The sequence below is a fragment of the Mytilus edulis genome, chromosome 5 (assembly GCF_963676685.1).
Source record: "Mytilus edulis chromosome 5, xbMytEdul2.2, whole genome shotgun sequence".
NCBI lineage: Eukaryota > Metazoa > Mollusca > Bivalvia > Mytilida > Mytilidae > Mytilus > Mytilus edulis.
This window is the reverse complement of record NC_092348.1, coordinates 94,070,074-94,086,945: the sequence shown is the minus strand read 5'-3', so window position 1 is coordinate 94,086,945 and position 16,872 is coordinate 94,070,074. Positions and strand designations below refer to the sequence as shown.

Genomic DNA, 16,872 nt, shown 5'->3' with positions numbered 1-16,872 from the left:
TTAATCGAATTTAGAGAAACTATTTAAATGATCCCTTTTTACCATTTTATAACCTCTAGGGATGAATTTTAATACATAGATTAATAAAATAGGAATATAATTCATTTTTCTTCGGTTTTGCGCAATTTTATCATATAACAAAATCTCATGGTTTATTAACGAATAAAAAGTTTGTTGTTATTGACTAATTTTCGGTCACTAGAATTGGGAAATTCACTGCATTCAGAAGAAGTGGTGATCATAGTTTTTATTTGTGGAGTAAGCCGGAGTGCCCATAGAAAACTACAGACCCTCGGTATGAAAACTGACAATCCTAGTCAATCAAGATTGGAGTCCGAGTGCAAAAAGAAGATTTAAACATTTGCACAAAAACTAGGATATATTATAAAGTTAACCAACTTAAAAATACATTCAGTTTATGATGCATTAACATCAACTCTTTTAAGTCTTCGGAATATTTATATGCATGAGATTTTGTCGTTTGTATAACATGCAATTACTGTGTGCAAGATACCACGTCACATCAAATAATGTTTGGGTTTGTTCAGTCTCCCTAGAATAAAAACTTCTGTATAAAATGCAAAGGTATGTCTTAAGACTGTGTTTGTGATAAAAAATTATTCTAGTTAGATAACAGTTTTCTCAAAGAACGCGCATATCCATTTAAAGAGAATCTTTCTTTTGGTTTTCTCATTTTCTCACTTTTAATCAAGCGGCAACATATCTCCTGTTTTTGTTAAACTTTGAAATTTCAAGTAAATAATTAATCTTTCCATTGTTATTTTCAGACCAATGTATCAACATGGATTGTGATATTAATGAAACGATGTCATCCTTACAGGAAGTGAATAACTTTACCGGAAACGATTCAGAACACACAATACTTAAAGGCATTCGGAACGTCTTTTACGACTATGGTCTTCCGATTGTTTGTTTGTTTGGAATTGTGGGAAATATGCTCAATCTAGCGATTCTTACAAGGAGAAAACTGAAGAGATCGTATCGTACTGTGGAGCAAGCAGCAAATGTTTGCTTGATCGGATTAGCATTGTCTGATTTATTATTCTGTACGTTTGCCTTTCCCACTACCTTCCTCCCTCGAGATAATAATTATCAGAGGAAGAATTTTATATTATATTATGGGATGTATTCAACGGCCTTTATTAACGTGTTTATTATGGCTAGTACCTGGATGACCGTTACAATGGCAACGGAACGATATATTGCAATTTGTCATCCGCTGAATCAGAAGTTGTTTATGACCTTGAGAAAGACAAAGTTAATCATAGTGATAGTCTATATCGTGGCTTTTGCTTTTAATGTTCCGGTTTTATGGAGATATAAAATTGAGGAAATATGTATAATTAATTCTACAGACTTTATCTACCGATTAATTCCAGTACCCCTTGGAAATGACGCACTAAAGGACAATGTCTATAGAATATTATGGGCAATTATGGGCAACTTTATCCCTTTGGTTATTCTTATTGGAACTAACATAAAAATATGTTGGAGAGTACATAAATCTTACAAATATCGACAGAGGTTTCAGGTGAAACACCGAGAACGGACTGATTCTAGTAATACTTTAACGATTACCCTTATTACTATTGTTGTGATGTTCTTCATACTAGTTGCCCCATCAGAAATTGTTTTATTCTATATTGCAGGAATAAGGCGAGACGAAAATAACAGAGATCTGCTAAATGCCATAGAGGCAACGATGAATTTTATGCAAACAGTAAACTTTTCTGTAAATTTTGCTCTTTATTGTATAATAAGTCCTTATTTCCGGCGGACTTTACGTTATATGTTTTGTTGCCATTGGTATCACACGAGAAGACAGTCGTACAAACTAAGTATGTCGGAAAGTAATTATCATATGCCCTTGAAAAAAATGTCAGGCTTATTAAGATAAAATATTCGTTACTTCAACTTTTGAATTATTTAAATTACAATACTAACATTTTATCTATAAATGATATACTCCTTCGCATATGCAAATAAAGCTTTATCTAGAATTGTGTTTATTGATTTAGTCTATTTCAAGATTATGTTAACCTTTCAATCTAAATTTGTGTTTTTAGCATAAGTTATATATTGATAGGAACTACTTGCTATATACAAAGATATTTTCTATAAAGTTACGTTACTCTATGAACATCTCAGTTTATCGACCATTTTCAGGCCCTGATTATGGTCCACTGACTGAACTAATAAGTAATGTAGATGTCCATCAGATTGTCTTTTTCTGAATGTTCTGCCAAAGGTGAGACACATCTCTATGTGAACAGTGAATTCTGTTTGTCCCTGTTGTCTGTTAATATTGGATTAATGAAGTTTGTATTCGTTCCCTTCATATTTTTACATGTAAACTGGTTAACTTGTCATTTTGTGCATTTAACAAAAATATTCAGAGTTTATAGGTCAGTGGTAAATTGTACATGCATATCAGAGTAAAAACATGCTTATAATATATGAAGTGGAATCCTGCTTTGTACTACTGCACAGAAATGCTGAACCCGATATTTAACGTGTCAGTTCAGATAAATATAGCCTGCACGCACGCATTACCATGACTCTAAAACAACCAGTCTTTTCTCTTACTCATACATGTACATGCTTTACATGTGCTCAGATGTTAAGCAGCACAAACATTTTCAAGTTTTCGGTTTGACCGGATCGTGGGTCGAACACAAAGCGGCTAAGCCTAATTTTATATACACACATCAAAAGCGATATTTTATAGATTAAAATTAAGAATTTTTCACCATTAAATTTTAAAATTGTAATTGCAATTACAACAGTATGATAAGGTACCACAACAAATTCCAACTATGTACATACTAAAGTAACTAGATAAAATACTAAGGATAAGGTACCACAACAAATTCCAACTATGTACATACTAAAGTAACTACTAGTAGATAAAATTACTAAGGATAAGGTGCCACAACAAATTCCAGCTATGCACATACTATAGTAACTAGATAAAATTACTAAGGATAAGGTACCACAACAATCTACCTATGTACATACTATAGTAACTAGATAAAATTACGAAGGGCCGTGAGTGGTATCTTTATCATAAAAAGTAAAATCACAAAAATACTAAACTCCGAGCAAAATTCTATAAAGTAAATTCCCTAATCAATTGTCAACAAGAATGTGTCCATAGTACACGGATGCCCCACTCGCACTATCATAGTCTGTGTTTAGTGGACCGTGAAATTGAGGTAAAACTCGAATTTGGCATTTAAATTAGAAAGATCATATCTCACAGGGAACATGCATACTAAGTTTCAAGTTGATTGGATTTCAATTTCATTAAAAACTACCTTGACCAAAAACTTTAACCTGAAATTTGCACTATCATTTTCTATGTTCAGTGAATCGTGAAATTGGGGTCAAAACACTAATTTGGCATTAAAATTAGAAAGATCATATCATAGGGCACATGTGTACTGAGTTTCAAGTTGATAGGACTTCAAATTCATCAAAAACTACCTTGACCAAAAACTTTACCTGAAGCGGGACGAACGGACGGAGGGACGGACGGACGGAAGGACGGATGAACGAACGAACGGACGCACAGACCAGAAAATACAATGCCCCTTTACTATCGTAGGTGGGGCTTAAAAATCAAAAGCTCAAACACATCAAACGGTTGGATGACAACTGTCATATTCCTGACTCGGTACTGCCTTTATAGCTAGCTAAACCTCTCACTTGTATGACAGTCTCATCTAATTCTAATATATTGACAACTTAAGTTTTAACCGAAAGAAAAATGGATACAGAACAAAATATCTAATTGAGGTCAGAATTCGAACTTAGCGCAACAAAGAAACAACTTGCAGACGCTTTTGACGACTTGTTTAAACACCTGAGTGAAGCTGACATATGTTTTCCGGCTACAGTAATTTATCCCGTTTATTTTTATCTTCATCGCCTTTTGTAAATATTTTCTTAATCGTTTCAATTGATTGGTATCTATGTGAACATTAATTAAATCATTGTGCCTCGCAAATCACAAACGAAAGTTAATTAATGTTCTATAAGGCAATTTGTTGATGTGACAGGTCATTAGTTAACTACACCTCGATTTAATCATCAAAAACACCATTGCATCCGGGGATTCAGATCGGGGGATAAAATGTTACAAGTTCCTATAATACAAACCAATTTCTAATAATAACACGTGATAAATGAGTCTATACCAAAGTGCAAGACGTCTGCTCTTTGTCACCTATTCATGTCATTCTTTTTATGGTAGCTCATCTATCAGGAATAAATTGCTTCGCCGAGCGCAGCTGCACACGACCATAGAGGTCCAACCCTACATAGTTGGGGCAAAAATTGACACATTATTCACGCTTGATACAGGTCTGAATTTGGATTGTAATTAAATATTTAACACATAATAGGTTTCTGACAAAGAATAACTGTAGTCAAAGAACTGAGAATTGGTTATGTGATTTGAATTTTTATTCAGTTTTTTTCTTCTATTGTGCAATACACCATGCTGTTGCGAATCCTCCCCCCCCCCCCACACACACACACACATATACAGCCTAAAAAAAAGAACACATCGATTTAGAAAACGTTGTTTACTTCCCCACAATGTATGTAGTAACTGTTATGACATTCGTGAAGTTTTAATCAACAGCAACCTTTACATAGAGATTTTTAAAAGTAGCAACTGGTAAGTCCACATTCTAGAGGTAGCAGTGTTTGTTCAAACTTTAATGTACACCCCAAGAGACAGTAAAACGGGTTTGTCTGAGACCTTATTGTCCTTTTTTTTTCGTAACTTAATAGTGAAAGATACAAGAACTAAGCAGAACATTGGTTTTTTATAAGCTTTCAAAGACAAGTAATGCAATCTAGATAATGCGGTGTTCCCGTACAAATATTCTTACCATGGAGGGCGCTTAAGGTGGTATGGGAGTCTAAAATAAAAATGATAGAATTTGTTCATATTTTGCCAAAACGTAGTATCTATTGATATATGTTCAAAAATATAATAAAAATGATAGGTCACCGCGCATTTTCTCAAGCTACAGGTGGTGACAAAATGATACATTTTGTATGGATTATACAGGAAAAAATACCAATTTGTGATTAGAAACTAAACGAAATGATAGAATTGCAAAATAAATTAGGAAAAGAAAGCTTTCAGACAATACTTTAAGAAAATCATAAAAAAAGATAGGGTCACCGTACGTTTTTTCCAGCTAAAATACAAAATAGGAAAATTCCATGTGGAATCCTTCAGAAAATGCACTGTTTTAGAGTTATCTCCCTTTAAAAGGCCAATTTGAAAACAATTAAAAAAAAACGAAAATAATCAACTCTTGTTAAAATACTAATATTTATAAGTTATATTCTTATAAATTGGTTCTTTTAAATGAAAATTCACATTCAATATCTGCATTCCTGCATCTAACTTAATAGAAAATCTGGACCTTAGCTTCTTTGTTTTTTACAATCCAAGATGGAGGAAGACACCCATACCCACTTAACTGTTCAGGATGTATAAATACGCAGCCACATTGAATGTTGAAATATTTATGTTAAGAGTTGCAACGTTTCATTACAGCCGATTGCATTGAGTATGTAGGCAGCGGTAATATCTTTGGCTAGCTTGCCGAACCGTGAAGTGATTATGAGGTTAGGTTTCCTACCCTCCTTTAAAAGTAGTCAAGTCCGAGAGATAACCAATCTATCTCTCTGTAGGACTAGGCTACTTCGAAAGGAGAGTAGTGTACCTTACCTAAAAATGACTTCAAGGCTCAGCTAGCAAGGACGATATTACACGGCCGATTTATCAAATAGCCTCCAAGATACATGGTTAAATTAGAACTAAAGTGACTCTCATACAAGTTGTAGGTCTGGGGGATGTAAAACCTGTCTTTGCCCACCAGTCATTCGAATGTAACATTTACAAGATGCGAAAGATATCAAAAGGACAAGTCACAATCAAGGTCATAAGTCGAAAACGGCAAGTCAGGCTATGACATTCAGTCGCCTATTGTAACAATGAGGAACTGTTTGTAAAGGTTTCAACCAAACCCGGATTGCGTTCAATATCATACCTGCGACGTAGATATTGACTACTGAACGCATAGTCGCTAAAAGATATAGGGCGCCCTAAAAAAGCATGATATCTTGAGAATCTAAAATGTCGTCAAAGAAGTCATTTGTTAGGCAAGCTATGTAGCGTATCGATGAAATTATAAATAGATATATTTAAGACATAGCGGCTATATACAATGCAAGCTGCTACGACATTGAACACAACCCAGCTATACAAGTTTCTACGGTATTGAACGCAGCCCTGGTAAGTACATGTGAACATTGAATTTATGTTTAGTACATTTGTGTATATGTATCCGCAGGTAAATTTACGGCTGTCCTGGTTTGTTATTTGTATTGATATGTCAGTTTTCATATAAATATAAATGAAGAGGTATTCATGTGTTCACATCATAGAGATTATTTTACTGAACAAGAAATAAGATTTCATAGATATTACTAAGGCGATTGCAGTATTGTAAATATATCGTATGATAATCTATGTTTAAGTATATTCAATATATGACAAAAACGTTTTTTTGCAAGTTTGCTACAAAAGGTTAAAACTTTTGTTCGCATTATACAAAGAAGTACTTTTTACCTCATACTACTTTGAAAGAAGGTGAAGCTTTGGTTTTGTAATAACATGAGCAACAAGACGGGTGCCACATATGGAACAGGATCTGCTTACCCTTCAGGAACACCTGATATTACCCCCAAGTTTTTGGTGGGGTTCGTGTTGCTTAGTCTCAAGTTTTCCATGTTGTGTCTTGTGAACTAATGTTTTTTTGTTTGTCTTTTTCTTTTTTAACCATGGCGTTGTCAGTTCATTTTTGATCTATGAGTTTGAATGTCCCTCTGGTATCTTTCGACCCTTTTTTGACGTCAAATGATATTTCATGACATGGTATTATTTTCTTAAGCTTCTGAACTTCAATTAAAGCGATATGTCACCTAGAAGATACTTTTGTTTTATAGGTCAAACTGTTATTATTCATGACAATAACTTAACATCAGCTTTTTAACAATGAAGGGGAAATGGTTACCCGGAAGTAATAACACTTGTCCGTTGCAATCGAGTTATCAAAAAAGTGAAGTGGTTGTCAATGGTCATCAGAAGTCTTTAGAAACCACGAAGATAGAAAAGTCAATGATAAGCTATTCCGCACTCTTCGTTTTTATGTAGTGATTTATGTAAATGTATGTGTGTTTCCTCTCATACACTTCAAGTCAAACAATAAGTTAGTGCTTGTTTGAATTCTGATACTTTTAAAACTCACAGAACCTTATATCTGAAGACATTTCGACTGGAGACATTTCAACGCGCAGATTGCAACATAAATTGTAATAGCAATTCATTGAAAACATTATCTAAATTGCAGTTAATTTTGTATATGAAAGAAAGCATGGTCAATATGTGAACGTATCACATAAACTTAACATATCAAGTTTACGGCTGTCCTACGGGGAATTCGCAACAGCATGGTGTATTACACAATAAAAGGGAAAAAAACTGAATAAAAATTCAAATCACATAACCAATTCTCAGTTCTTTGACTACAGTTATTCTTTGTCAGAAACCTATTATGTGTTAAATATTTAATTACAATCCAATGTAATTATTTCATAAATTTTATTTCTATATAATGGTAATGATCCATTAAAATAAGGTCTAGGCCATATCAACTCTACCAGACGTGCACACCTTAAAATAATTCCATACACCGAATAAAATTGACCTATAGTTGCTAACAGTTTCTCAGAAACAGACCTAACCACAGAATGTGCAGTTCTTGATACAAATGCGACACACATTTAATGAATGACAACTATTTATACGACTATATTAGTATTCGGCAAGTAGAAAGTAATGAACGATGGATGGTAAAACGCAGAACAAAGTACATTTTTGTACTTAATTAACTTGATCATGTGAAACTTAATTCCAAAGTTATTGTAATTTAAAAAGAATGCAACTGTTATTGATGACCGATGGATATGAAAACAGATTAAAGAGTAAAGCATGCTTACATAAAGCTTGATTAAAAATTTCAGGAAAAATTGTAGTATCTGAGAAAAATGCGATTTGAGGTTGACGGAGCAAGAGTATTAAAACAAATGCAACACTTGCATAGGATTATAAAAATATGAATATAAGAAGAGTAGGGACATACCGTACAGACCTAAAGGGCATCTTGAGGTCAGGATGTTATAAATTCAAAACCCCAATGGCTATTATACTTTGAGACTGACAAAACGGATTATTTGAACTCGCTCTCGCTCTCGTTCCCATGCAGCTGTGATTTCTCTAGACATGTGCGTTTCACACCTACATTATTAAGATATGACCGGGCATTAACAGATCTATAGAGGTTTGAATAATTACATTCAATGAAACAAAAACATTATCAATGGAAAATCTTAAATCAAAAACAGTCTATCAAATACTTAAAACATACGTAAATATGTGAGATGTGTGCGGCTGTTCTTATACAATTAATAACATACAATTTAGTATAAGTTTGTAATAAGTAGCCACTATACCTATTTATCACTAAATAATGCTATTTATCAGTTAAGCAGTAGGCATTGTAATTTTACATAACATGCGTTGTGGGATTTTTTGAAATACAGGCGTTTTGTAACATGTGTTTACAGGATGAAATGTTACGCGTGTTTTGTTACTTTCGTTTGAATTTTATGTTTAAGGTCTTTGAGATCAAGACCAGACTACATGTAAAAAAAACTACCGGTAAACATAATTAATGCTCCTTGAATTGATATAAAGGTCAACTGACCTCTGTCAGACGGACATGTAAACCTTAAAATTGATATATAAAATTGACTTGTAAATTATGGTAACAATAAAACGATGTTAATGTTATATGAATTCTTTCAGACAGACAAAAACATCTTACACAATTTTTAATAATTAGTACAAGATCTTTTGACGCAAGAGAACTAAAGCAAGATTAATAGGTACGATACGATTTGTAAGTCTTCAAGTCTTCATTATACAATAATATTATACCGATAATCAGGTCGAGATCTGCAGATATTTCAAATTAAATTTAATAGCCGTAATTCGTCGCGTAGGACTTCATTATATTTAACAATGTACTAAGAATCAGCCCGAACTCTGCAAATATTTTAAATAGAGTCAAAAGGTCGTAATTTCAAAAAACACATAGTTGACCATACAATCTTCATTATGTAATATACTAATAATGTACTAACTCTAGTAAAGACTCAGCTTAAAATCAGCAAATATTTCAAATAGAGCCAAAAGGTCGTAATTCCACAAAATGCACAGTTGACCATAAAGTCTCCCCTATTCATGTACAATAATGTACCAAATCTGCTGACAATACAGAAGGTCCAGTTATTTACATTTTCATTTACCCGATATTACCCTCTTATACTGGAATGTATGCTAGTTGCAATAGATAATACAGATCAAAATCGGCTGTAGCTCTACATTATTGGAAAATATGATATACTGCAGTTGAGGTCCGAAACCCAGATAAAAATATAGGTACCCTATAACAAATACTAATTGTTTTACTGTTTTAGTGGCAATCGTAATGTGACTTTAGATTTGCCTAAAATGTGTACCAAAATAATTGGCATTTAAATTTACTAGCTAATGAAAGCAGTAAATTGCGTACTTACAGGCTATTTAAATCAAATTATTGTACAGAAAATATTTAAGTATAACTATGCCCGGTAAATATAGAAGTGCATATGCTAAATTTAGAGCAGGTGTTGCTCCGATTAAAATTGAAACTGGCAGATATGAAGGTATAGATGTAAATGAAAGGTTCTGTTTTAATTGTAGAAAAAATGATTTGAATACAATTGAAGATGAAAAACATGTTTTATTAGAATGCCCAGAATATGCAGATTTGCGAACGATATTTTTTAACAGTGTATGTAATATAGAAAGTAGTTTTAGTAATTTAAGTAATGAAGGAAAGTTTTTATTTATGTTTCATGATGATAGAGTTTGTTATTTTACAGCCAAAATCTGCCATGAAGTACTTTTTAAGAGAAAGTGTATTTTATACTCGTAATAAGTGTTTATAATGTTGTTTGTTTTCTTTTGTATAATTGTTTTTAATAGTATGGTGTTTTATGCTAAGATATATTGATATATGTAATAGATATAATATAAATGTATTTTAATCTGTGTTTTTACAGTCTCTCATAACTCTTTTTAGAGTGGCTCTTTTATAAATTGTTAATATTATATTGTGTTGTATATCAAATGTTTTAAAGAGGTGAGACTCTAATAAATTATTTGTTTGTTGTTTGTTTGTTTGTTTGTGTAAAGTAACCGTGCATCGGAAATATCTATTTAATGTGTAATGTACATCAGAAATATCTATTTAATGTGTACTGTACATCAGAAATATCTATTTAACTTTTTCTGAAATGCTTCATTAAACTTTCTTTTTGATGGAAGGCTGATTTGGTTCAAATGCTTATTCGAACAAAAACATATCTATTCTTTTTATAACAGACTTGATAATTTTATATTTTTTGGGGCAAGTTTATGAGGAAAGGGAGATAATTCTAATTTAAAACATTTATAGTTTAGCTTTTTTTCATGTTACGTCCCTTCCAACGCGTACAGTTGCAGAATTTTCTGTTGTGAGGGAAAAGTTTACAAACAAATATCAAAACATATTAATGACCGCGTGAACTTATGCAGACATGGGTTTTTATAAACAAATAGCATCCCACAGTTTAGAAAAGAAATGTCTTTTTCCTATACAAATCATATAGGCTATCCGACCCTACAGCAACCAAACTTACACATTCTTATTACACTATAGGATTTTGTCAACTAAACTTATAATATATCACGATTATTATATCGGTGACATAAATCATTGTCATTTAACTTAGGGAAAGTGACTTAATTAAATGTACAAAGTTTAAATTGACTGGTCTCCAATGTTCAAGTTTACAATACTTAATTTTTGAAATAATAAGGCTTTTCTTCCTCAGGAAAAGATCTTCTTAGCTGTAATTGGCAAAACTTTAAGCAATATTTGGTCCTTAATGCTCTTCAGCGTCGTACTTTATTTGGCCTCTTTAACTTTATTTTACTCGAGCATCATTGGTGAGTCTTTTGAAGACGAAACGCGCGTCTGGCAAAAATACACAATTTCAATCCTGGTATATATGATGAGTTTATTTAAAACTAATAAGAAAATATAAACCAATTTTTTTTATAATATAGATGAGATCTAAACGATAACATTATATTTGCCAGTCATCTGGCAGATGTTAAATAATCACTAGTATATTTCTGCTGACACTTGAGAAATCAAAACTATTATAAAATAAGTTTCAATGTGCACTCTCTTATAAAAAAATATGTATATCGAACAAGCCATACAAAACAAGCTGATTTATTATTCAGAAATTCTATATTATTAGCAATATCTGGTAACAAACAACTTTTACTATAAGTTTGATCAGGGTTACTTCTCTTCTGCTATGATTCAGTCAGTTTTGTATCTATAAAGTCTGCTATAAATGCTGTCTCCAACAAATATAGCGCGATGGTACAAGTACCATAAGGAAATGAATAAACACGATTCCTTCAAAAGTTCGGAAACAGCTTTAACACCTTGACTAAAATCAATTTGGCTTATTCAATTTTCATAAAGATAAATGTATTTTTACCCTTTGTCAAAAATATTAAAATTTCAAAAAGTTTGAACCCCCTTCTTTATGAGAAAACTGTCATTTGTATGTTTCAATAAAATTGAAAATTTGAATTAAGTGAGGATATATTCCCCCCCCCCCCCCCCCCCAAAAAAAAAATACACAGACTCAAGAATTTCTAAATAACGGCATTCTTGTATCTTTTTGTTAAAATGAAGAAATTAAAGATTTGGTACTCAAGTCTGGTGTTGGAAATTCGCCATCGCTGCATGGACATTGCCGAAACATTGAAGTGGGATTTTCAAAGCAAAATGAATATATGATAAATTACGCATTTTCATTAGCACCTATATTTCTGATAACAAATATCCTCTGTCAGCAAGAGCAGTTAAGAACGTAATACAAATTAAGTTCTAATCCCCTTTACTTGCTGTTTTGAGCCTAGAGCATTAAGAAATGTATAAGAAATTATACTTGGGAACAATTTACGATTTAAGAGATAACTGTATTGTATTTGAAGCTTTAAGGACGTCCATCGGTAGTTTTACTGTCGCAAATTTAGTATACCTGGCGACACGTAGCGGAGACAGGTAAACTGGTATTTGCGACAGTAAATCTACCGATGAACGTCCGAAAAGCTTCAAATACAATACAGTTATCTCTATTCTAATGCAAAAACACGTTCATAATTAAATTTCGTTCATTATTTCAGTGTAAAATCTTCATTAAAGAAAATTCCGCGAAAATATGTTATCTTCTTTGGTTCCAACACTAGATGACGTCAAAGGTATGCTTCCGGCGTCAAACATAAACACCGGGCGTTTTGTGGCTTCTGTGCCGCTTCAGAATGTAATAAAATTTGATAAAAAGAGGATTTTTAGGTGCAACATGTGAGTTTTATGGCTTATTATTGCAGAAATTACATGTCAATACATTCAGCAATTCAAAATGTCGGCTACCTTAGTTACAGACAAGGAGATAGAGAATTTTACGCTAACTGTCATCCAATCAGAATTCGAACCATTGATACAAACTAATTGCAGTGGGCCAGTATTGGGTGTTATACTTCCTCTCAAATTTAGCCAAGTAAAGTTAGACCTCGGTAGCAAATTGTTTCTCTTCCTTCAATGGGTTACCATGATTCTGTGACATCGTGACAATATCGCATGCGCAATGTCCAACCAACCACCAAGACAAAGCGGCCAACTTAGCGTTAAACTAGTTTTCGTTCGGCACAAATGATATCGGATATCCATCCATGATACAAAACCAGGCACATCCACAGCAAAAAGCAAACAAAAAAACAAAGAAACAGCGCTTTAATTGTTGTTCTTTATTTCAAAGTCACCGTGACTTTTTTTGTAGACCTGTTACATTGTACATGGTGTACGCTAGAATGTAGACTGCAAACTTAGCAGATCAGCTATGTTGTTCAGTCGTAACGGATGATAAATACTTTTCATGTAGGCTCATCAATGTATTTTTATTATATCTAACGTTTTTATCTGTGTGTGTGGTATAACAAGCATATGTTGTCTTAGAATATGACTTATTTTGGCTCGAGTCTTAGAACTTAAAAATAAGACATATACAACTTGAGTCGTATAACAAGCCAATATTGTCTCAGAATATGATATTTGTTTTTTTTTCTCGATTCTTAGATACTACGAAAAAACATATAATACAATGTTTGCGTTAGTCGTATAACACGCCTACAGTTGTCTCGTGGTATGAATAATTTACTCTACGGTAAGAAAGTTAGAACAAGAGGCTCTCAAGAGCCTGAATCGATCACCTTAATTTTTTTTGGTTAAATCTCCCATCAATGATAATCCTTATTTTGGCTTTTCAATTTATTTAAATGTTCTTTGAATCGTCCTATGTTCTTCAAAAGCAAAAAAAAAAAAAACATTGTTCTATTTTAGCCATAGGAGCTATGTTTCTTGACATACAAGGAAATAAAATATAAAATTTATACTAGATACTCTGAAACTCATTTAGCCTAAGTTTGGCTGAAATTGATACAGCAGTTTCAAAGGAGAAGATTTTTTAAAGTAAGTCTACATGATGAACAAATTGTGAAAAAAAGTCTTTAAAGGGCAATAACTCCTTAAGGGGTCAATTGACAATTTTGGTCAAATTGACTTATTTGAAGATCTTACTTTGCTTAACATTTTTGCTATTAACAGTTTATCTGTATCTATAATAATATTCAAGATAATAACCAAAAACTGCAAAATTTCTTTAAAATCATCAATTCAGGGGCATTATACCTGAAAAACCAGTTACCCAATTCGGCCGAAAATTTCAGGACAGGTAGACCTTGACCTAATAAATACTTTAACTTCTTGTCTTATTTGCTCTAAATGCTGGAGTTTTTGAGATATAGGCCAAAAACTGCATTTTACCCTGTGTTCTATTTTTAGTCATGACGGCCATGTTTTTTGACGAAATAGAAAATAAAACACTAACTTTATTTTATACACCCTACTGATCATTCAGTTGAAGTTTGGTTGAATTTGGTTGAGTAGTTTTAGAGGAGAAGATTTTTTAAAGTTAGCAAATATGATGAACAAATTGTGAAAAATTGTCATTAAAGGACAATAACCCCTTAAGGGGTCAATTGACAAGTTTTGGTCATATTAACTTATTTGTAGATCTTACTTTGCTGATCATTTTTGCTGTTTACAGTTTATCTTTATCTATAATAATATTCAAGATAATGACCAAAAACTGCAAAATTTCTTTAAAATTCAGGGGCATTATACCTGAAAAACCAGTTACCCAATTCGGCTGAAAATTTCAGGACAGGTAGACCTTGACCTAATAAATACTTTAACTTCTTGTCTTATTTGCTCTAAATGCTGGAGTTTTTGAGATATAAGCCAAAAACTGCATTTTACCCTGTGTTCTATTTTTAGTCATGACGGCCATGTTTTTTGACGAAATAGAAAATAAAACACTAACTTTATTTTATACACCCTACTGATCATTCAGTTGAAGTTTGGTTGAATTTGGTTGAGTAGTTTTAGAGGAGAAGATTTTTTAAAGTTAGCAAATATGATGAACAAATTGTGAAAAATTGTCATTAAAGGACAATAACCCCTTCAGGGGTCAATTGACAAATTTTGGTCATATTAACTTATTTGTAGATCTTACTTTGCTGATCATTTTTGCTGTTTACAGTTTATCTTTATCTATAATAATATTCAAGATAATGACCAAAAACTGCAAAATTTCCATAAAATTACCAATTAAGTAGCAGAAACCCAACAATGGGTTGTTTGATTCATCTGAAAATTTCAGGGCTGATAGATCAGCATGTCAGATTTGCTCTAAATGCTTTCGTTTTTGAGAAATAAGCCAAAAACTGCATTTTACCCCTATGTTCTATTTTTAGCCATGGCGGCCATGTTTTTTTTTCACAAAATGGAAAATAAAACACAACCTTTATTCTAGATACCCTAAGGATCATTCAGCTAAAGTTTGGTTGTAATTGGTTCTATAGTTTCAGAGGAGAAGATCTTTGAAATAGTTTACGACGACGACGACGACGGACGCCAAGTGATGGCAAAAGCTCACATTTCCTTTTAGGAAAGGTGAGCTAATAAACACTAAAGGTTATGGATCCCTTTAAATTGTTAATCATGAAATAATACAGTAGAAAGTATGAAACATTTTTTTAAATGAAGGGGTGTGGCACCGTTAAAGTCCACAATTCCTCGACTTTAGAGGAATTTTGGACTTTAGCGGTGCCACAAGGGACAAACCAGCATAGTATAGCATAGTTTTCGACTCAGTGTGGTTTTTTTTAAAGTAAAAAGGAGACCACCTCTACCATAAAATCGTTGAATATACATTTAATATTTTGTTTCAGGTTGTTTAACAGCCTTTGGTCAATCAATCTAGAACAACATAAAAAATTTCAGTAAAAGTGTGGCTATGCTAAGAAGGCTGATCCGTAATAAATCATCATTTTTAAAGAGGATCACAAATGAGCTGTATAACTCTTACAACTTTTCATAACAACAAGTTGTTCGCAGGAGTTATTTCATTGTTTTCTGTTCATGTGTTGAATGGCGGAAAATTGTCTCATAATTTGAATTTCTAGTCCCATAAAAAACGCTGCTTGATCTGAATTTTGGACCATAATTTGTAACTGCTAGATATTACTGACATCAAAATCAAACCTCTCAGCGCTCTCGTTTTCTGACATGTCGCGTGGGAGAAAACTGGAGCGCTGAGAAGTTCGCTTTTCATAAAAATCAAACCTAAGCCTAGTATCAAGTAAATTTTAAAACAAAAAATGGAAAACAACTGATATATATTCGTGACTTGGTACATGCATTTCTGAAGAAAAATTGGTGGGTATAACCTGGTTTTTTATCTAGATAAACCTCCCACTTATATGACAGTTGTTTACAGTTTCGATATAATGATAAAATGACCTATTTGTATTTTGGTTATAATAGTGTGGTACTTTAAATAAAGAAGGTAAGGCGATACAATACGCCAATTGATGGTTATAGCTTATGACGCTCTTTGGACCACGCAAGCCTTTAATATACAACATTTCAAGCTTTTAATTTCCTAATGTAACCGAAAAAAAACCCGAATCATTCAATTCTTAAATGAATACAATAATAACACGGCTTAAGTATAAAACATTTTAGTACATCTTTCCATTCTGTAGCTATTAATCTTACACTTTCAATCGACATTTCATCATCAACAAGCTCGATGAGCCGAAAAAATAGACTCGTTTAATAAGATCTGCGAGAAAACGTTTGGCTATGAGTTCAGAATTAGGTAGGGGAATTATAGTGCATTTCGGTTACACACAACAGTTTACTCCACTCTAACAACAGTTTTACTATGCTTACTTTGATTACTGTTCATACACAGAATTTCTGATTAGACATCTTAATTTGGAACAAAATACATATTATGACTGATTACCAAAACTAAAACTACAATTCCAGTGACAATTTGTACGTTTTACAATTGAATATAAATTGGAATTAGCTTTTCAATGCGCTATAATTAAAATACCAAGGACGTGTAACTAACAAACGTTTTTGTTAATATATCCCCAAATGACCAGAATTTGAACCC

At 32.7% G+C, this 16,872-nt stretch overlaps 2 protein-coding genes across 7 annotated transcripts in view; one reads left to right on the top strand and one right to left on the bottom strand.

Annotated features, from left to right (window-relative positions):
- The window catches only part of LOC139525583 (probable G-protein coupled receptor B0563.6), a 42,823-nt gene extending 40,804 nt beyond the window's left edge, over nt 1–2,019 (top strand). Inside the window, exon 2 of the mRNA XM_071321073.1 lies at nt 789–2,019. Within this exon, the coding sequence (XP_071177174.1) occupies nt 803–1,918 (1,116 nt within the window). The 5' untranslated portion in view covers nt 789–802 and the 3' untranslated portion in view covers nt 1,919–2,019. The remainder of the gene's footprint in view (nt 1–788) is intronic.
- LOC139525571 (CD109 antigen-like) overlaps nt 1–16,872 on the bottom strand; it is a 365,611-nt gene that overhangs the window by 149,744 nt on the left and 198,995 nt on the right. The gene's annotated exons all lie outside the window — the stretch shown is intronic.